Source organism: Amphiprion ocellaris, chromosome 6 (genome assembly GCF_022539595.1).
Source record: "Amphiprion ocellaris isolate individual 3 ecotype Okinawa chromosome 6, ASM2253959v1, whole genome shotgun sequence".
Lineage (NCBI taxonomy): Eukaryota > Metazoa > Chordata > Actinopteri > Pomacentridae > Amphiprion > Amphiprion ocellaris.
In genome coordinates, this window is record NC_072771.1 from 15,429,300 (window position 1) to 15,452,743 (window position 23,444).

General features: G+C 39.5%; 1 protein-coding gene across 1 annotated transcript in view; it reads left to right on the forward strand.

Moving 5' to 3' along the window:
• galnt9 (polypeptide N-acetylgalactosaminyltransferase 9) overlaps nucleotides 1-23,444 on the forward strand; it is a 132,811-nt gene that overhangs the window by 24,571 nt on the left and 84,796 nt on the right. Inside the window, exons 2-3 of the mRNA XM_023271550.3 lie at nucleotides 647-827; nucleotides 22,499-22,665. Coding sequence (XP_023127318.1) covers nucleotides 647-827; nucleotides 22,499-22,665 — 348 coding nt within the window. The remainder of the gene's footprint in view (nucleotides 1-646; nucleotides 828-22,498; nucleotides 22,666-23,444) is intronic.

Consider the following 23,444-nt stretch of genomic DNA (forward strand, 5'->3'; position numbering starts at 1 on the left):
ACCATTATGTATTTAAAATGCAGCTCTGTCGAAGATGACATGTTTTGACATCTGAGAAAAGCGTATATATATATATATATATATATATATATATATATATATATATATTACTGCTGTCAAGTGACAACGCATTATTATGCATTAATAGAATGGTAGTCAAAGCAAAAACAATCCATACCCGGGTGCAACTATAACCATAATCCTTCTCAGTGTGGATTTCAGAGAGTTTTTCTTTCAGACCTGGTTAACCACAGGCAGTTTCAAGGCTGCGAGTCTAGATGTGACTTACAGCTGTGCTCTATGAATTCTGTCTTGTCTCTGTTGTGACTTTGGCCCTTCTACCACTGCGTCTCTCAGCTTCTCCTCTGCTCTGCACATCTCCATGACGCCTGTGTCTGTGTGGGTGTTTTGCAGCTTTCTCATTGACAGACAGTGTAATGATGCCCTATGGATGAGCCCCGCCGGGTGTCAGAGCTGCCATACACCAGTCTCCTCTCACTGCAAGAGAATGTCAATCAGCTGCCCCTCTGCATGGCCTCTCTTCTCACCTGTCTCTCCTTATTCTCTGTCAGTGTGAGTGTCTGCCTGAACCCATGTCTGTGAACATTTGTATGATCGTCTCTCTGGCGTGTCATTTCTTTGGCAGGTTTAGCGAAGCCCATGGGGCTGGTGGAGGGACCCGGAGGCCTCGGCCAGGGGGGAGCTGCTGCTACTCTGGGAGAGGACAGCCGCGATGCTGAGGGGAAGTACGAGGAGTACGGCTACAACGCTCAGCTCAGTGACCGCATCTCCCTGGACAGGAGCATCCCCGACTACAGGCCTAAAAAGTATGTCCGCCTTCTGTTTCTTCTCATTTTCTGTCATGTACATTCTCCTTCCAACTACAGCCCGACACCTGTTTTTCCCCCAGGCAGGGTTGTGTAATGTTCAAAAGACTTGTAACTGGAAGGTTTTGCCAGTTTAATCTCTGCTGCAGTCGATAGGTTCTATTTTTGTGAAGGCACACAATGTACGGTAAGACTTTTTGCCAGCAAACCAGCATTTTCATCGAGCATACTGTGTTTTTCCCCCATCCTCTTCTTTTAGTTTATTATTTGCTATTTTGGTAAATCTCCACGACATTTATTGTGCCAAAATAGAAGCAGAGTGCTGTGCAAGGTGTGTGAGGATTGATAAGCTGAGCAGTTAACTTTTGCGGTTGAGGATCACTGGAATTTGCAAGAACTCCCTTCAAGCTCAAACCAGGTCAAAAGTGCACAGAACACTCATGCCTTTTTATGCTTTTGCACTTGCCGCCCTCAGTGTCTTGTTGGCACATGGTGAGTAGTAAACTTGGCCCAAATTTAAATGACATGAGTCACTGAGCAATGCACTCTAGAAGAATGGATGCATTTGTTCTGAGATAGTTTCAAGAAGTACGTTCGTGTCATGGTTACGATCCGTTTCACAGTGTTCTGCATCACTGGCAGGCAACCTCAGCACTTTCAGTGGTTGATAACTGTGAGAAAGTTGTTTGCGGCCCCATTGGTGTTCAACAGGACACTGAGAGATCTTATAGTCAGCCTCAAAATGTGCATGTGTGGGAGTTATGCAAATTTGTCAACTTTCCCTCCACTTCTCAGACGTTGCTGCTCCTCCGTGCCTCCTCATTATGAAAGCTCTCAGTGGATTGCTTTGACCTGCAGATAGCGGATCACATGACTGATGAGGATGTTGAGCCAGCACTGTAGCTAGGCTGCTTCCATGTTTATTGCTGGTTGGCTACCACTGACTTCCATCGATCAGCCACAACATAAAAACCACAGACAAGTGAAGTTAATAAACCTGCAGTGTGAAACTTTTGTCTTCTCCTTCTGGCTGTGAGAGTAATTACACAAACACTGTGAATGTGTACTAATGACATTCTCTTCACTGATAGGTTTCTGTAATCCTTCCTCTGAACACAGTGTTTCTTTCTTTATCTGGAGCATTAGAGACTTTTATTTGACTCTTTCTTGTTTTTTTCTACCTAGGCTTTTTAGACAGGCTCTGACAAACCAGTCATTGCTAACGGGTGTAAAATGCATCACTAACAGTGTGGCACTGCAGGAATGTTGCCACAGAAAGCAGATGTAAAGGCGTACCTGGCACTAATTGACTAAGATTCACATCCCTTCTTGTCTGCGGTATTTTTCGTAGTGAGATGTAGAGCATAACAAAAGAAACTGCATGACTTGACTTTCCAACAAAGGTAATTTCTCGTCTTGGGGTTGGTGATAAAAACTAACCTTGAATTTACATCAGATTTAATAATAGTTAGCTTCTGCATCCATCTCCACACTCATGACGCGTCTTTGAATGAATTAGTCATGAACTCCATGTAATACAATCACTGCATGTTAACATATCACAAGAAAGAATGAAGCTTCATATGCTTCTTCCATATTTTTACATACTAAGCAAAATAACATCATGAAGTAATAACTTCGCCATTATTTTTCACCCGCTCTCAAAGTCCCGTTTATCTGTTTCGGAACTCACAAGGTCTCCATTGCTTTATCATGCAGTCCAACTGCATATCAAGACAAACAGCAGAACTTAACTTTTCTGATGATCTTACTTATTTCTCTGTGTATTATATAATTATCTGATTTTGAAATTTCAGCAAATTTCTGCCTTTTTTCCAGCTTAGGCCTGATATTACATCCTCACAAAACAGGTACAATAGACACAAAATAAAGGATACTCTTTCCACTCCAATGATTCAAAAGTTGTGGCCATAAGTCGAGTGCAGGTCTGTTGTGTACAAGAAGGCATTGGCGATATGGTGGGGTCTGGACCAATCATGTACCTAGTTTGTTACTCATAGACTACTGTGTGTAAACACATAAAATAATTAATAAATGTTATTTCTATTTTTGTAAGCACATATTTTCCCCATATTCCAAATAGACAACGTCCTCTACACATACATGAAAAGATATCTCTACCGCCACCATGTTATGGTGAGGTGCATGTAAAAAAAAAAACCACAACATTTTCATGATATGAAATATACACTGCCCGTCCAGAAAAAAAGTTGCACTCTCTAATATTTCATTGGACTGCCTTTAGCCTTGAGTATGGCACTCATTCGCTGTGGCATCGTTTCGATAAGCTTCTGCAATGTCACAGCATTTATTTCTGTCCAGAGTTGCATTCATTTTCTATCAAGATCTTATATTGATGATGGGAGAGTCGGACCGCTGTGCAAAGTCTTCTCAAGAACATCCCAAACATTCGCAATGGGGCTGAGGTCTGGACTCTGTGGAGGTCAATGCATGTGTGAAAATGATGTCTCATGTTTCCTGATCCACTCATTCACAATATGAGCCCCATGAATCCTGGCATCGTCATCTTGGAACATGCCCATGTCATCAGGGAAGAAAAACTCCATTGATAGAAAGACCTGGTCATTCAGTATATTCAGGTAGTCAGCTGACCTCATTCTTTGGGAACATAACGTTGTTGAACCTGACCAACCCCAGATCATAACCCTAAACCCCCACAGGCTGGTAGGAACTAGCCATGATGAGTGCATCACTTCATCCACCTCTCTTCTTACCCTGATGTCCCCATCACTCTGGAACAGAGTAAATCTGAACTCATCAGACCACATGACCTTCTTCCATTGCTCCAGAGTCCAATCTTCATGCTACCTCGCAAACTGAAGCCTTTTTTTCTGATTAGCCTCACTGATTAGTGGTTTTCTTTGAGCTACACAGCTGTTCAGTCCCAATCACTTGAGTTCCCATTGCATTGTGCGTGTGGAAATGCTCTCACTTTCACTATTAAGCATAGCCATAAGTTCTCCTGTTGATTTCCTGCGATCATCTAAGAGTTTGTTCCGACCACATTTGTTCCTCAAACGATGGTTCACCACTAGACTTCAGGTTTTAATAATGCTTTGGACAGTTCTTAACCTGATTTTTTATAGTTTTAGAAATCTGCTTAGTTGTTTTCTTTGCTTGATGCAGGCCAATAATTTGACCCTCCTGAAACAGATTAACATCCTTTCCATGACCACAGGATATGTCTTCCGACAAGGTTATTTAAGAAACGAGTAGCTCCTCACTGCATCAGCTATGGTTAAATAAGGTGTTGCAGCTGAAACATATTCATCACTGCAGTAATTATCCAATGGAAGGCTCTTACCTGTTTGCTTGGTTAAATCCAAATTTGTATTTTTCCTTCATATGAAACCTTCTCACGTAAAATGGCGAAAGATTTCTGAAAAAAACCAAGATGCAGCATCAATGACTAGCTAAGATAAACTCTTGAATGTAAAGGGAGTGAAATTACCTTGAAAATCGCTTCAGGGTCGTAGTGTTAATCAGCATTGTGTAAACGTGTTTGGCGAGGGCTTGATAGTGATGGATGTTCATTTATATGTAAAAATCCTGCACTCAAGCTTAAAATGTGTTTCTCTCTACCACAACTAGGGTTTTAAATGATAACATAGTGCATGGATTACATCTGAGTCACACTGACAAGGACACGCTTTGTAAAAACTAAATAAACCTGAAGTAACAACGACTATATGTAGGTGTAGTTTTATCTTTGCTGTAAAGAGACTGTTCAGCTGTTCAAGGGCAGTTGTGTTCTGTGTGTCTTCACTAACAACCTTCTTAACCTACAGACAAGATAGAAAAGCTACCAAGTGGTGCCTACTGATGCTGCCAATCGTCTGGTGATTTGTTGCTTTGTTTTAAAAGTCCCTCGAGAATCTCCCTCCTGACAGGCCATCCTCACCCCCTTTCTCGATGCTTGTCATCTTCCTCATCTGTCTCACCGTCTAACTCCACTTAAGCCTCCCTCCTCCTTCCTGTCAGTGCAGCTCAGGCGGTTTGGCCACAGGGCATCTTGGGGCCTCAGTCATAGGAATCAGACAAAAGCAAATGACTTCAGACACACTTAATCCCAACATGAAAGGACACAGACAAGATGATGGTGATACTTGAGCTGTTTTAATGTCGCAATAAAAGGAATGTGGAATTACTTTATTTTTTATGAAAGAGACCCAGCAGACACCCAGTGAGCAGCCTTAATGTTCCTTTTTTGTAATGAATTTTATATTTAGAAAGTGAACTGCAGCTATGATACAGTGAGTGCTGCCGGAGATGGACTGGGTGGTGGGGGATAATCAGGGCTGCCAGTGGCATTTATATCACACAGTGTCAAAGAACAATGGCGAAAGGCAGAGACACTGAGAGGAAATCTGACGGCCAAGAGGGGTTTTTGGGGGCTTTAGTGGGGATAACAATTCATTTCATCCATGCTGCTTTGTTCCGAGCTCCTTTTCACACCCAGAAAAATTAGAGGAGAGTGGAACAGGGGGAGGAGAGTGAGTAAAAAGGAGCTTGCTAATTAATAAAGTCATCTGAGAGTGCCTCTGGAATGGAAGGGTTATAGAAAATTTTAAAGAAAAGGGACAGGAGTAAAAAAAGTGTTCAAAGTTGCTGAAGCATTGGTTTTCTGCTGTTTTTATGGTTTGTATCTAGATCCTGCGGACTTGTCTTCACACACTCTGTTGCACAGCAGAATCCCTCCTCGTCCTTGATCTGTGCCTGTGTATCTGGGCATTAATGCACCGTTTGTCATTTTTTGATACATAAAATGTTTTTGTGCTCGCAAAAAACAAGCGCATAGTCTCTGAGTGCAAACAAAACTCATTGTGTTAAACAAGATAAAGCTAGAGTCCATGACAGCTATTCAATAGGTACTATATGATAAAGACTTTGTTGTGAAGCTCAGTGGAAATCAATACAGTGAAAGGAGTGAACAACAGTGTTATCGTCGCTTTTTTTTTCCTTAACTGAAGCAGCACTTTAAAGAACAAAAGAAACATCAAAGTGCTGCTTTTAGCAAGTAAAAGATGAAAAAACTCTGATGTGTGTCCAGCCAACAAAATGCTGGAATTGTCAGCATTGTTGTGGCACCACTATCTGTGCACTTTTAGGGTGCTCTCGCTACTAACTGTAACTCTGGTGTGTTTGTGCAGGAGTTTTTGTTAGGTAAGGCTGGTGTGATGGCTTCCAGTAGAATTCTGGTGTAGAGTGAACAAGAAATCTGTAAAAGAAAGGCAGGTCCACTTCCAGCGTATATCTGGCACTATGAAACCAAAATGAACCAACCAGGATATTAAAACATGTCCTCAAAAGCCAAACAACTACAAAATACATTGTCTGGTTATTAACTGTTAAAGAGCCCATATTGTGGAAATCTATAGCCTTATAATTTTATTTTTGGGGTCTACCTAAATACGTTTACATGCCTTAACTTTCAAGAAACACATTATCAGTATATAAATAGGGGACTTTTGAAGTCCATGGGATATATCTTGCGTACATTTTTATTAAAAGTAAAAAAAAATCCAAATGTTTTTTATGTTCATTATGATCATGTCATGTCACAAATTTCGTAATTTTTTTATGAAGGAATCAATCACTTATTAATAAAAAATGGCAGGATATCATGAAAATGTCAACTAAATAACCATCCCAGTTTAATAACAGCCACCTTCTAATCAGCTAAACAACAATAAAATGAAACGTTTGAATAAACAAAAGTTGTTTTGATTGTGTTCTCTTCAGTAAGTTAAAACAACCATGACAGATATTTCTTTTTTGCCAATATATCAAATTTATATGGAAAGCAACTAATTGTATCTGTGTCTGAGAAATCACTTTCAACTAAGTTACCCATTACAAAAACACCTCTCAAGAAAGTGTGTTAATTCCAGATGACATGACCTGCTCTTCATGATGTCATTTCCTACTGAAGAAAAGACTGGCGAGGCTCCTTTCATAGTTATTTAATATAAAGTAGTGTGTGAGTCAAGTGTGGATTTATCACATTTGCTATCCTTATAAATAACTTTCAATTTCAATTTTATTCAATTGAATATACAATATTTTAGAAGAATCTTTCCCTAAAAATGCCATGTGGTGTTTGGTTATAGGCGCCATGTTGATTTTAGGCCTGAAAACTGCAAAAATGTCAACTGTGACACCTGTCAACTATGTTACAAAAAGTCCTGCAATTATGTATTCACCCATTTTTTTTGTCTCACTCTGCACTGCTGCAGTACATCTTCTCACTCTTCCTAAGTCATTCTGTTTTATGTCCTGTCTCTTTAAGGCCTCCCTCCCCAAAAAGTCCAGTTTGCTCTGATTGGTCACGTGGCCCAACAAAAGCCAAGTCAATGCTGGTTATGCATTCTAAACCCAGATCTATGAGAAAAGAGATGTAGCGCTAAAAATTATGGTGCACTGTGAAGAAGCTGCTCATTCTTTGTTTGACGTTGTGCCAAACTAGCTGCTAGGCAGGTACTATGCAAATGTGTTACATGGTGAGGTACATACGTAATGGAAGGAAAGCATGAACTTCAAACGAGGCATTTCAGGATGGCAGATAGCAGTGTTTACTTAGGCAGAGAACAGCTTCCTCTTGACATACAGATTTATTTTATTCTGCACAAAAAGCTATAACACGCTAAAAGAAAGGGAAAGCATAAAAAGGATAACATAGGTTCTTTAAGATCGGTCTGTGTAACTTAAACACTGCGTATTATGAGAATCATGTGGTAACCATGGTAATACATCAGAGTGTGCATGCTGGGGTGTTACCTGATTAACTAGAGAAAGATAAGGTGTAACGGAGGTGTGCTCAGCATCTCTTCATTACAGAGTGAAATGTAATGACCACAGCAACTATTAACTCATTATATTCTGACAAAGAAGTTTGGAGTTGCGTTTAATAATAATGCCTCTATCTGTGATTTCTTGAAGTCTTGATTAACATAGATCCACTCACAGTGCATGAAGCATGGAAGTTCAGTATATTTTGCCTTTGGTTATTTGATTTCTGATCTCTTAACTCAACATGACCAAAACTCTACAATCTTACTGTATCACTCCATATGAGGACATAAGAAAAGACCTCCAGCATGAAACTAAAAGCCACTTTTCCCTTCCATTGGAATACAACCCACAGGAACATCTCCCTAATTACAGTGGCAAGAAATATAGCACAGATCTTAGGAAATATAGCACAAAAACTAGGAAATATGACATATTTCTGGGGTTAAAATAGACCTTCTGTCATCATCATGGTTGCAATAATTAAAAGTATAAAACAGGAAAGGTTAAAAGAAACCATGACTCTTGGCTTGAAAAGGGAAACATTGCCTTTGTTAATGTATAATGCTTTGTCAACCCATCTATCCACCAAGACATCTTCTGTTTTGTGCATGTATATCCACTTTACCTCCTTTGGTCCCACCATAATTATTATGGCTGCTAAAGGGTAAAGTCTAGATCATGGGTGTCAAAAATGCAGCCCTCCAAAACCAGCCCGCCAGAGGGTCCAATCTGGCCTGTGGGACGACTTTGCAAAGTGTAAAAATTGTAGAGAAGACATCAACTGCAAACTGTGAATTTGCATAATTTAAAAAAAATCTAGACCTTGACAAGTTGTTTTGATCATAAAGTAAAATACTAGATTGTTCAGTTCCAGATACCTGTAACTAAATGTTTTGTGCGTTTGTAGATCCACTGTGATCTGTAAGTTGTAATGTGTAAATGATAAACTGAGTCATAATGTTGTTGAAATTGCACCTATTTGTCTTAGGAAATGTCAGGTTGTTCATAATGTTTTATAATAAGATACTTTATTAAATGTGAACATTTTCAGAATGTTCTTTTTTGCACTAAAACTAAGGGAAAAATTATGAGTTGTCGTTATTTATAGATTATTCTGTTGTGATTTTAATGGTGTGGCTTACTTGAGGTCAAATTGGACTGCATGTGGCCCCTGAACTAAAATGAGTTTGACACCACTGGTCTAGATAAAGTGTAACTATGGGTTTTAATAAATTTCTTGTCCCTTACAGGGATTGTTTGTTAAAAGCCAGTGTGAACATGAGCAGTACCAGAACCTAAAAATAAACCAGTTTCATTAGAAGAGCAACAGGCCTTTCCTTTGTTGTTCTTGAAAACATGTCCCCGCTCATCCAAGAAACTTTCTCAATTCTGAACAGAAAGCCACCTACTAAAGGAAACACTTAGGATTACCATTACCTGGATGACTGAGAGTCTACAGAGATAGTTTAGAAACAAACAGAAACTAAAGTAAAGAAACTAAAGATGTGTTTTGTGGTTGTTGTTTTTTTCATTGTCAGGACCAAATTAACTGAATTACAGGTGTGAAAGCACCATTGTCAGCTGGGTCTCCTCCAAGAATTACTTCTGCCATGAAATGTATTCTTAAGTAGCACATATGGCGGAAGAGAATTTACAGCATTCTCGAATTTTTCACACTTAAAGCGCCCCTCAGGTGTAAACAAAATTCATTAGATAGTCTGCCCATGACAATCTGCCTTGATCTCAATTAACTGCTATATGATGTATAAATCTAATACAATAAAACATGGGATTAAGACAAACCTACTACAAAATTAACATTAAATCCACCATGTCATCATGATGATGCTTTGCCAGTTTAGTATGACAAGGTTTTTAGATTTCAAGCGTTTCACTTCATCACAGAATTGTATGCATTTTAATAGCTGCAGACAAAGATCCCTCATTCCATCAGCTTCCTCAAGTTTTTTCTGCAAGTCTTTGACCAGTATCATCCTCTACCGCACATGTACAGTGTAAGTGTAGCATTTTCTAGTTACTCTTACATCCACTTTCACATTAATTATGGACTGCTTTGCTGTGGTAAGTTAATTTTAACTTCTCCAAGGAATGCGGTGGAGTTATGTGAAGATCAACGTATGTTTGTCTGTCCGTCTGTTTGTCTGTGTGCAACATTCCTCAAAAAATGATTTGAATGAAATTTCCAGGGAAGGTCAGAAATGACACAAGGACCAAATCATTAGATTTTGGCAATGATGCAGCTTATAGTCTGGATCCACGGATTTGTTAAAAATTTCTATATCATTGAGCTAGCAGCAAGGCATCACTGTAACCATGACAACAAGTGAAAACTACGTCAGCTGCATGCTGACAATCACATGATTGCGACCTTACTACAAATCCACCGCCACAGACTTATCGGGACTTATCCATTGGAAATCACACAACAACTGAACAGCCTTGGTTTCTTGTTGAGCGTTGCATCAGACTACAGTTTCTACACAGTGCACTGCTCTGTTGACAGCTTTAATACTAATGGGCTTTCAGTTGTTTTGGGGTCACTAATATGACGACTGACACTGCGTTACTTTTTCTAGATTTCTGACAGCAGCGCTCAGCAGTGTCGAATTCATTGTTTTTACTGTGATATTTTTGTTCTGAAAGAAACTTGCTAGAAAACAAGGCTTATCGGCATTTAAGAGATGTTGGTCATGTAAATGGTTAAATTTCATGAGTGCGCAACTCCTCATTCAAAAGTTTAGGGTTACTTGGAAATGTACTTATTTTTGAAAAGAAAAGCAGTTTTATTCTGTGAAGATAACATTAAATTAATCAGACATACAGTCCAGAGATTGTTGATATGGTAAATGACTATTCTAGCTGGAAACGGCTGATTTTTAATGGAATATCTCCATAGGGGTACAGAGGAACATTTCCAGCAACCATCACTCCTGTGTTCTAATGCTACATTGTGTTAGCTAATGGTGTTGAAAGGCTAATTGATGATTAGAAAACCCTTGTGGAATTATGTTAGCACATGAATAAAAGTGTGAGTTTTCATGGAAAACATGAAATTGTCTGGGTGACCCCAAACTTTTGTAGTGTATTCATTAGACTGAAACAAGTGGATAACAATCAGAATAAAAAAAAAACCAAAACAAAACATATTTGTACCATGATTGTCCAATTTAATAAATCTAATTGGGATACTGTATCAGGAAATGTCAAAGAAAATAATAGGAGGTTTGCTGGAGTATAGAATTTCACTTGTGTGAGGCCTAATGTACACCTGCAGTGCTCAGCCTTTTACAATATGGAAGGCGGCTACTTATTTTCTGATTTCTAATTCTGTAATTATGTCCTGCGGGCATAAGGTGACTGCAGCACTGCCGAAGTGAGGTTAAATGCAGGAACCAGGCACTTCCTATCTAATGGGCTTTTAATTGAACATGAGTCATTGAGCAGAGAGGACTTTGATGACTACAGGGGAGCAAAGCCCACAGCAATGACGGAAAAATCTACACATTCTCAAGCCTCTCTTTTTTAAGCAGGGCTTTCTGCAGCCAAACCAATTCATAAAAATTATAGCCGCAATTGTGTCCCGCACAAAAACCCGTAATCCCCATTCACTGTCTGCTAGCCTATATTTCTCTCTTGTGCCCTTCACTACTGCAGGTGACATTCTTTAGAGAGATACCACAAGACTTAAATAGGCTCTATATTATGGCGTCTCTGAAGCTGCCATTCATTGTCCTTGGGAGGCTTATAGGTACAATAACAGCTCATTGGGCCGTGGAGAGAAAAACAATAAAGGCAGACAAGCTGGCGAGATTACTGATGTCCACAAAACAAACAAAAAGCCTTTAAATGCAACTTGTCTCACTCATAAATAGAAAAATGCAATTCGAGGCATCAACTCCGCTTTTCACCTTCGGTTCTCCTCCTTCAAGAGGATTCTTATTCAATTACTCCTGATCTCACCTCTATCTCCATTGTCACTTTGCTGAAGATTTGATTTCTGTTTTGTCAAAATAGCTGTTAAACCCAATACTATATTGAAGCACAACACATGCTCTATTTCCCCGAGGACCTCTCGGTTTGTGTTTGTCTGCCTGTGGGAGGGTGATAACCAGAAAGGGAGGCTGAAGAAACAGGCTTACCTCATCTCCTAAGCGTCTGATACTGCAGAATGGGATCATAAGGTCTCCGCGGTGCAGAAGCTCCTGCTGCAAATTGTTGCTCTTTCCAGTGCTAGAGTTTATCTCCAGGATGAGGGTGGGTGGGTGAGCAGGGGGGGAGGGCAGGCGGAGAAATGACAAGGCAAACGATTATCTTTCAGGGAGGAGTGCTCGTGGATTGGAAAGTTGCTTTGGAGTTGGCTGCATTGCGCGGGTTACGGGAGGTTAATGTGAAATTTCACAGCAAATAAGAGCGGCCAGTGGGGAAAAAGTCAGCCGGAGTGGCCGAGGCTGCAGTCTGCCGGAGGAGGAGAAAGGGGGAGGTGTGATAGGAATACGTCTTAATCTGGCGCTCTGTTTCTGTCAAAGCTTGTTCCGGGTCAAATTATGAGAGCTGGCCAGTGAGCTCAGTCCCATTACTAACAGATGAGTCGATCGCTCATCCTGTTACGGCTTTACAAGGCTTCCCCGATACTGTAGACAGGTACAAATTTAAGGTTGAGCGATGCCCCAAATTGGATCCAGTAACTAGGGCAATGGAACTCCAATATCACTTTACGATCTCGACACTGAAGTCCAGCCTCACAGCACATCTCAGCTAGAAGCAATGAGGCTGCCTTGCCCCATGTGACATTTTCAAGATATTACTGGAGTAATATTCATTAAACACAGCCTCTCCACTAGTCCTATAACTGAACAAGAGTGAAATATATGTTACTTTGTTTTGCATACTTGCCATGTCGTGGCTGTGTCTCTGAAAAGCAGAGCTGTGGTGCAAAAAATCCCTCCTCAAACTCACTGCCAGATTTGTCATTGTATTTATAGACCTGGCAAGGCTGATTGAGAGAGGCAATAGCGAAAGCTGTGAGAGGGAACAAAGGGGTTGCTGAGGGAGAGCATAAATGTACGGGGAAGAACTGAAATGATACAGTGGAGGGGTTATCAATCAAAACACGTGCATTTACTCTTACAAATAGAGCAGGAGAGCAGGGCTTAAAGTATAGATAGACACATGCAGCATGCTCCATCATAAACACTCTCTGTGGTTTCGTTTTCCTTTTATTAGCTCTGCTGTCAAATGCATGTGGGCTGTGCTAATGGAAGTGATTGATAACAGCGCATGAAATTAAGCTTTCCCAGTCTGGAACGGCAAACAGTAGCCAGTGAGAAGCGCGAGCAGATTGTCATTCCTATGCATGAATAAATAGTCAATATTTAGCTAAAGCGTGTCACAAGAAATTACATAAATGAAGTTGAGTCCTTCTCACTAAGTTATCTGGATCACACTCCAACCATCTTCACTATGGAAATACCTGAGGAGGAGTTTTACATCGCTGCAATTTGGCAGATCTTTAGCTTACTGGCCGAAAAAAATGAGGTGTGGACACCTGGATCACTAAAGGTGACTTAATATAGAGGAAAATGATGAATTGTTTTAATTATTAAAAAAAAATCTTTACATGGAGAGGTGCAATTTTCAAATCCCATGAGATGTGATTTTAGTTGAGACTGCAAGTAGCAGCAGCTGTTGACAACGGATGTGTGTAATGAGTTTTGAATAGACAGAAACTCCACTCTAAATAAATGCTGATACTGTTCTGTATCTGCTGATTGTGTAAACAGCTAGCTATTTTCACACAAGTTTGATATATGGAATTAAATGTGATAGTGTTCACTACCAGTCAGAAGTTTGGACACACATTTTCATTCAATACTTTTTATTTATTTGTTTTATTTTCTACATTGTAGATTAATACTGAAGATTAACGCTTTTTTGTTTACAACATAATTACATGTCTTCTTTTATTGTTTTGATGTCTTTAGTATTAATCTACAACGTATAAAATAATGAAATAAAAACCCTTGATTGAGAAGGTGTGACCAAACTATTGACTGCTAGTGTACACTGTGTGATCAAAATTCTTTTATTGTGTGTTACGCCACACAGCAGAAGAGCAAAAAGCTCGCTTGATCTTGATTTTCAGTTTGAATACAGACCGTGAAAGCAAGACCTCTTGATCCCTCTGACTTTTTGGGTTTTAAGCAGGAAGTGTCAAAAAACTATCACATGGATAACTGGCTTGTGGCAGCCAAGCGTTCATAGCGTCGCTTTTTGATCCTTCGATGTCGGCTCTTCCTATCATTGTGAAGCAGAATTCACCAAGCGTTGGATTGTTCACCCACTAATAGGGAACGTGAGCTGGCTTTAGACCGTCGTGAGGCAGGTTAGTTTGACCCTACTGATGTTCTGTTGTTGCATTAGTAAAATAGTAATATAAACTGTTGGTTTTCACTGGCTAACAGTGTTGCACCATATATCCACATATCTGAGACCAGAAACGTATCACAATATGCCTAAACTTAAAATGACAGGACAGTTTTATTCGCATTAGTATTTAGAGAATGACAATGTTTTAATAGAAACTGTATTTGCTGTGAGTTGCATCAGAGTGACAGCGGGGCAATGTGTGTGCATTGCTCTGCTCAGCCACTTTTTCTTCTTTTATGAGCAAACTGCTATTTTCATGGTGACTAAACAAGAGATGTGGCTGCAAAAACAAGTGCTCTTGACACACAAAGCAAAATATGGCCTTTCGCTTCAAGCTGACAGTCAGTGGAAGATTATAGATGCCATAAAGGCCATGTGTAAAAGATGATTTAAACCGAGACTGAGGGGGAAAAAACACGCATGCATCTTCGGGTGACAGGTGCACAAGTGTAATTTATTTTGTGACAAATGAACTTTTCTATTCACTGATGTTTGATGAGACAGTAATTACCATTTTACTTAGGTTAATCTTTTTCTTAAAACTTGTCGACATGGCAAACATTTCTACTTTCAAACACAGTGTTAACTCATGTTACCGCTAGGGGATAAAAATCAGGCATTCACAAATCTGCACATCACATCAAAAGCAGTAAAACATCAGTTATAGACAGTCAACTGGGTTCCTGCAGAGTGAGTGAAAGTGGGTAGTTAAAATGTGTACGAAAGTACTGCTGCACTTATCCCTGCAAAGATTAAACCTTTTCTAAGCAGCAGTGGTGACATGTGAAAGTGGAGAGACGTGAACCTGCAGAGCTGATCTTAATTATGAGTTCCTCCAGTTCAGGTTAAACAATGAAACTCTTCAACACACTGTGGTGCATTGATTCACTCCTGTTGCTTTATGGCTTCATTTCACGTCCTTCACTGCTTTGCTTTGACATTATATTTGAAAAAAACTACAAGTTTAAAGTTAAAATTTCCGTCATCTGTTACTTTTTCTGATGTTTTAGATTTTTGCTTTTTTTTTTTTTTACTCCAGAATCATTATATTTAGGCAGGTAATGTATCAAAGTCAGTTAGTGTGGGGACTAGCTAGAAAAGTTTGAAAATTATGTCAGTTAGTTGGAGATGTAACAGAGAGTGCAGTACTCCACCATGTCTGCTCAGATGAAATCTTGAAAAAATCTGTGGCAGAAATCACGGCACCATAAACTGTTGCCATTTAATACAGATGTACCCACAAAGAAAATGATCTTGCGCTGAGCATAGGCGTTAGGCTTATGTTATGTACGGATAACGAATTGCATGACCTAAATATGTAGCGGGAAGCGGGAATTGATGGGACTTGGAAACAACCTCACAATTTAATCAATTGTTCGTTGTATCATTTCTGATGGATAAGTCCCGATGTATTTGTAGTAGGATCGCTATCATGTGATCGTCAGCAGGCAGCTGATGTAATGTTCACCTGTAGTCATAGCTACAGTGACACTGTGATGCCATTTTGCAATGATACAGAAATTTTGAACAAATCCATGGATCCAGACTATAAGCCGCATCACTGCCAAAATCTAACCAGGTGGTCCTTGTGTCATTTCTGACCTTCCCTGAAAATCTCATCCAAATCTGTTTGTTCATTTTTGAATGCTAACAGACAGACAGACAGACAAACAAACCAACCAATGCCAATCATCACATAACTCTGCCAAGGCTCCGTCTCTTTGGCAGAGTAAAAAAGCATATCTTTGATGTTGTCTGGTTGGTGTCTTCACTACAGTGGTCCCTCGTCTATCCCGGGGGGTTCTGGAACCTAACCCCCGTGATAGACGAAAATCCATGAAGTAGCAACCTTATATTTATTTTATTATTCATGTATATTTTAAAACTTTACACACAAAAACACAACACCGCAGAGCAACACTGCGCAGCGATCAGACGTTGATGTGAATTGGACAAGGTGTGATGCTGAATGCTGCTATACACAGGAGACGGAGGAGACTGATGCTACGGTTGCTGAGCCAATCAGCTCACAGCGCTGTACACTACGCATTTTATTTCCTTATAATATTCTTTTAATATGTTTTAATTATTATTTTGGTTATTTTTCTTACATTGTTTTCAATTGTTTAGGCTAGAAAATGCTTATTTTACTGCAAAAATAATTAAAATCATAAATATATAAAAGTGCTTTTATACCGCAGAATCTGCGATACTAGATTTTAGATATATACAATTTATAAATCTGCGATAGAGTGAGATCATAAAAAACAAACCGCAATATGGCAAGGGACGACTATATACATCTCATCAAGCGTGGTTTTGTTGAAGGAAATGTTTGGACTTATCTCTGACTGACAGATATCCCATCTATAGCCATATCTTCTTTTGAAGCATTTGGTCAACAAATACAGGCCTGAAAAATAATCCTATTTTGTCTACAGTCAGTAGTAATGATTAAAAAATTCACATTTTATCGTTCTCATCAATAAAATGCAAAGTCACTGGCTAAAACCTTTTCGTATGTTATTATTTTCACAGTTCTATATTCTTTCTTTACATTTCTTCCATCTTTATAGGACTATTAACAGCTTGCATGAACTTGAAAATGGCTCTCAGTTCCGTCATACCCACATCCTAGTTGCATTTAAAGGTCAGACCTTTAACAGGCAGTTTAGAGTTGAGTGCAACAGCATGCATGAATAGAATAAATCCGAAGAAACCTCAAATTAAAACCAACCCCTGCAAATTTCAAGGGATTGTTGTACAATGGGAGTTAATGTGACCAGTGTGTCCTGGTGAGAAGTGGTGCATGAGGGAGTAGTACAAAGTAAAAAAAAAAAAAAGTAGAGAAGCTAAAAATGTGAAACAGTCACAGAAATTACTTTACCTCACTTTTTTTTAATGTGATATGCAAAACATTTACTATATAATTTCACGAGTAAATAAGATGCCATCTGTTGTGTCATCCTACATAATTACTAGTTTGTCCTCTGCCAATTCTCATTGTTGAGAGGTGAGAAACTCCTAACACATGCCCGCTACACACACACACACACACACACACACACACACACACACACACACACACACACACACACGCACACTGTCGCACATGAAGCGGTGGCTGTGGAGCACGAGGAGGCTTCCAACGGTGGAAGAGAGGGGGGATGTAACTTAAGCACCATGCTGGGATCCATCTGCTGCGTGGCCGTCCCCCCATGGCCTGACCCCACCGATGCTGCTGACTCAAGCTGACATCCCAGTTCACAGGGCTATCAGGGCACCAAGCACCAGAAGAGTTCAGATGGCTCACAGCGAGAGTGGAAGAGCAGCTAACGTGCTGTTTTTATACAAACCATGTCCAAAGTAGGGTTGCAGCACCAGATTTTTTGACTGTGACGCTGCCAGGTTATATATGAAAATATGACTCTGTAGTGATAATTTTAAATCATACTTTTATGTTTCGGTGGAGTTGATGTCATTGCCTTTTGCACCATTCTGTCTTCATGTTCAGTGAAAGACTTACAGGCCTTAACAGGATTTACTGAAGCTAAATTGAACTCATTGGTTTGTTTACACTGTAGTTTATTTATATCAGTCTTACATCCGGATACAGAACGGTGCTACAAGTGTTTCAATCTCTTGTAAATAATTCAACCACAACAATTATAATAGCTAACTCATTATGCCTCCATAATGACTCGGCCCACTGAATAAGGTACATGAAAACATGGGGGAAACAAAGGCAGAAGCGAGTGAAATGTGTTTTTCAGCCGTTGCGTTTGGGGCCTAATTAGGGCAGCATGGAAAGATTTACAAGACGCTGGCTGTGTGTTTGCTCACAGTTGCCATAGGAATCAGCTAAGTGCCTCTGTCCAGTCAACGCTGTTATTTCAAACTTCAAAGTCGCAGTGTGTCTGGGAGAAAATACTGTATTTTTCGGGAAATGACAGCCAAGTTTGACAGACTTTAGAGAACAGATTATCGCCAGAGGAGAGCGGCAGCATTGTGACGGGATGTGTGGAGCTCAGGCCGAGTGAATGCCCCGTTTTTCACCGGAGTAGTGCTCTGCTCGTTTCATTAACAGGGTCACTGTACATGGCAACACGAAGTAGGAAAACAGGCGCAGATGTACCAGAGAGGTTCCCATCGAGTCGACGTATGAGAGCACAGGATGGAAGCAGAGAGCTGACTGGTAATGAAGGAGGAAAGGAGGCTGAAGAGGAGCACAGGGACTGAGCACATTTCTAGCACACTTGTATGTATTATTGTTATTTCTGATCATGGAACGTCTGTTAACCCCTTATGAGGCTGCTAGCAGCCTTAGATCCTCAGGTGGATCCCTTGTGGTCATTCCAAACTCCAGGCTTAAATCTAAGGGAGCTTTCTCCATCAGGGCCCCTTGGTTTTGGAACAACCTGTCTGAGGAGATAAGGCTTGTAGTCAGCAACTTCTTGTAAATTACTTCTGAAAACCCACTTTTATAGACATGCTTTCGTGTTAAGTTTACTTGTAGCTTTTCTTAATTTTAGTGTTCTGTTTTCTATATTGTCCTGTTTATTAGGGTATGAGCACGTAAACCCTATTGAAACCCATGGAGTTATTATTTTTCATCATTTTTCTGTTTTAAAATTGCAATTTTGAGGGCCTAAAATTACTCAAACACGTGAAAATTTACACACACATCAGGACTGGTGAAAAATTTTAGATTTTATGGGACATGTGTGTACCAAAATGGCTCCATAGCGCCACCTGGAAAATTTCAAACATTTTTTTTTACTACGACCAGTACATGTCACCTAGGGTTATGAAATTTGGTAGGCATGTGTAACTTGTCAAGATGCACAAAAGTGTTATAGATGCCCATGTCCAAAACACAACAGGAAGTCAGCCATTTTGAATTATGTGTCATATTTTGGACAATTTTGGGTAATTTCTGGACATTTTCAAAAGCTATAAAGTCAAACAGAGTAACCCCGACACAGCTGAAATTTGGCGAGGATGTTCAGCAGGCATAGGTGATCAAAAGTTATCAAAATGCTGCAAAAATCTGCGGTCGTGGAAATGGCAGCTGGTGGAATTTCGACATTTCACCATGAAACAGGAAATGCTGTGTAACTTGCCTGTACATGCTGCAATCTGCCTCTAACTTTACATGTGTGATCAGACTCCAGCCCTGATAACATACCTAGGCCGATATGCATTCACAGTGATAGCGCCACCTGGTGGACAGTTTTGATAGGTCGCCATCAAAAAGGCCATGGGCCGAAATACACTCTCAGTCGCAGCGCAACCTGCTGGACATGCTTTGATTTGCTGATCAGCAAGGATGCAAGGACCCATTCCAATGCTACTTTCAGCTTTAATTTTATATATTCTCTCTTGTTTTATTTTACTTTTAGCTGCCTGGTTCTTTGGTGTGATGTTGTCTCTATAATTTTTTAGTTCTCTAAATTTTTTGATTTTTAATTTTAACCCTCAATCTTATTCTTTAATTATCAAACTGCCTAGTTCCCATGTTTGATATGAGTGCTAATCTAGCTAATAATTCACTTCATTTATTATCAGTTTTACTATTTATTTTAATTGACTGCTCTGACTTGTCTCCTATATCTTGCATGTTTTGACTGTCAAAGCATTTTGTGAACACTGTTCTTGAGGTTGCTATATAAAACAAAGTTATAATGAAGTTATTATTGGGAGTTGGTATCAATGTTCGTATGATTCTAGGATTATTCAGGTTTCTGTTTTTTGGCAGAGTCATGCGTCTACACCACGTCTAGCCACTGTCTGCTCTTTCTGTTCTGAATGAGTTCCCAGAGGTTGAAAGTTACACCAGTTTGGCTGTTTATCTGCTGCATTCACCATTCTGACAGAATGTGGAGTCTCCATCTCATAATAAAAATTGAAAACAAATGTCGCAATCGCTTTCATCCTCTACAGCACCATAGTCAGACTTTAATTCTGCTTGTAGATCATCATTACGTTAATCATTTCTTGGTTTTAACCACAGCGGTAAGTCAATGATCTGTTCCCATCAACATGTCATTGGGTTAAAATTTCAATTCCAAACATTATATTTTGTTACTGCTTTGCTTTATGGCCAAATACCTGCCAAACTAATGACATTTCCATGTGTCTCAGCCGTGTTCTGCATCCATTATGATTTGCATGCTGGCAACAAGCATTTAGCCCAAAGCAGTAATAACAGCCTCACCAAGCTGATAGCATGGCTACGGCTTGTAGCCTTGGTAACTGAATACGAAATATTTCTAGATGTTTCACAGTTGTAAACAAAGCAGGCAGAGATCAGAGACCTGGACAATGGATTTCCATTACACAGAATCATAATATCCAGGAGGGAATCAGCATCAGAATCTATTCATATGCAAACACATAATAGATATGATATTCAGCTGCTTGGGGAAATTCAGGTATACAGTAGCCCACATGCCACACATTTTACAAGTATAAAAAAAGAGGTAATGTGCAAATTGTGCTGCACAAAATATAAAGTATAGATACAGTATAAACATAGAACATACAGAAGGGGTATTGGCCCGGGCTGCACAGTGGCTTGTTGGTTAGCACTTTCACCTTGCAGCTAGAAGATCCCCAATTCATGTCCCGGCCTTTCCAGGATCTTTCTGCATGAAGTTTGTATGTTCTGCCTGTGCATTCATGGGCTTTCTCTGGCTTCCTCCCACAGTCCAAAAACACGTTGAGGTTAATTTGTAAATTACATCCACAAGTGTGAATGTGAGTGTGATTGTCTCTATATGTAGCGACATGATAGACTGGTGACCTGTCCAGGGTGTCCCCTGCGAGCAACAGACCTCCATTTAAAAAAAACATAAAAAAAATACACTGTTCAAAAGTTTGGGGTCACTTAGAAATGTCCATATTTTTAAAAGAAAAACTGTTTTTTTCAATGAAGATGACATTAAATTAATCAGAAATACAGTCTAGACATTGTTAACATGGTAAATGACTATTCTAGCAGGAAACGGCTGATTTTTAATGGAATATCTACATAGGGGTACAGAGGAACATTTCCAGCAACCATCAGTCCTGTGTTCTAATGCTACATTGTGTTAGCTAATGGTGTTGAAAGGCTAATTGATGATTAGAAAACCCTTGTGCAGTTATGTTAGCACATGAATAAAAGTGTGAGTTTTCATTGAAAACATGAATTTGTCTGGGTGACCCCAAACTTTTGAACATTAGTCTATTTCCTAACATTCGTGGCTTTTTTAAAACTTTGATTTCTGAAGATCATCTCATAACCACCACTTTGGGAGCTGCAGCTCTGAAGATCAAATCATAGTTGAACTACAGAGGATGTAAATATACTCAAAAGTGGGCTTAAACGTTCATTAAACACTTAATGCTGAGTTTTCACTGATAATAGAATGTTTGTTTGCACTGAAAATGTGAACGTCTGTCTCCAAATGAAAAGTCCTTGTGTCAGCATTGAAAATTAGACAACACGAGTACATCCTCCTGCTGCATAAGAGCATGTATGGTGGATTCCGGGGAGGTTACCAGCTCATGAATGTGTCAAACACAAACAAAGATACATTCTTCTTGACCTTTTTTCTCAACACATGCTTTCTATACTGCAGCAGCAGCAGTCTCAGTGTACTACACAGTGTTATTTTTTACCTTGCTGGTTTGGTGCACTGAGGAAAGACTGATTCCGGATATATATCCCTGTTTTTGAAGAGAAATATAAGGCTGTTTGCAACATGGGAATATGCTGGGAATGTTTCACTGAACATCTTACCAAGTCAAAGAAAACATGTTTTAAAGTCCAACCAGCAGAAGGAAACTATGAGGCTGATTTCTCAACACGTCCATCTCATAAAATTTTCCATGTGAACATTTTGACTTTTCAAACATGTGCAGACAATCACATTAACTATGACTGTGTCCCAGTTACAGCAGGTGTGCCAGTTCTAAGGCCCTGCTTTTGCACACACCCACCGGCACAACTAAATGGAACAGAGCTGCCATTAATGTCATTCGTTCCACCTGAGATTATCATGCTATGACAAGTCAAAACGCCCGTGAGTAAAGTTTATACTGCTGCTGGGTTCAGGGTCACACAGAGGTCTTTGAGGTGGCTCCAGGAGCCCTTGTGGAGGTATTAGAAGGAGTTTGAAGTCTGTAATCTTCTACTGTCTCCTGGCTGTAGCTTTAAATGCATCATACAGATAAAAAAGCTGTATTAATCTTTTCGTTTAACTCTCAGCATGAAGGCAGGCAACATATTTTTCCAAACTAATCGTCTGTGTCAGCTAGCTGCTCATGTGAAATGTTACAAAACAAAATTGCAGTTGACAGAAGTTTAGGTGGTTTGAGAACTGATCTTAATTTTATCTTCTCAGGTGTAAGCAGCTCACGTACCCGGAGGACCTTCCTCAGATCTCTGTGGTTTTCATCTTTGTCAACGAGGCGCTATCAGTGATCCTGCGCTCCGTCCACAGTGTGGTCAATCACACGCCGGCTCACCTGCTCAAAGAGATCATCCTGGTGGACGACAACAGTGACAGCGGTACGATCTTTTACAGATTTATTATTAGGGTGAAATGTTTTTAACCCTTAGATGCATGACTGATTGAACCCTACGCTCTTCCACAAGTGGGTCAAAAATGACCCGTATAAGAATCAATGTGCTTTTATACCATTTTTGTCATATTGTTGTTTGTATTATATTTTATTTTTGTCCACACAAGAATGATTTCATGTTTGAAACATGTTTATTTTTCACTTTATAACCGATTTTGAACATTTTGATGATTGAAAAAGAAGACCATTACACAGAACAGCAATAGAAGAATGTCAACATCCATTTTGTTGACATTTTTCCAATCTTTTCCTCCAGCTGTTACTACTCTTCTTTCCTCCATGTTTGTGCGTCACTTCTTGTATGATATTATCAGTGATAAAGAGCTTGATTCAGTAATACAAATATCACAATTTCTTTAAAAGCATAAAAGGTAACTTAAAAATTTTAATAGAATAATATTAAAAATATGTTTTTTGATGAATAGCTGGAATATGAAATGATAAAAGCTTTTCATTACAAAGATATTGCAAGAAAATGACCTCACTTTGTCATTTTTGACCCACTTATGCATGTAAAGGTTAAAAGAAACATCAGTGACTGTACTATAGCCAGTTTTTAAAGATGGAGTAGGCAGCATTTGTTTGGCGTAAAAAAATCCATACTAACTTCTCAGCGTATTGTAATTTTTTCAAATTGGTCTGAGAAAATTAAACTTCTGCTCCCATCCTAGCTCAGTTTTCAGGCTTTTTGCAAACCTAACCATG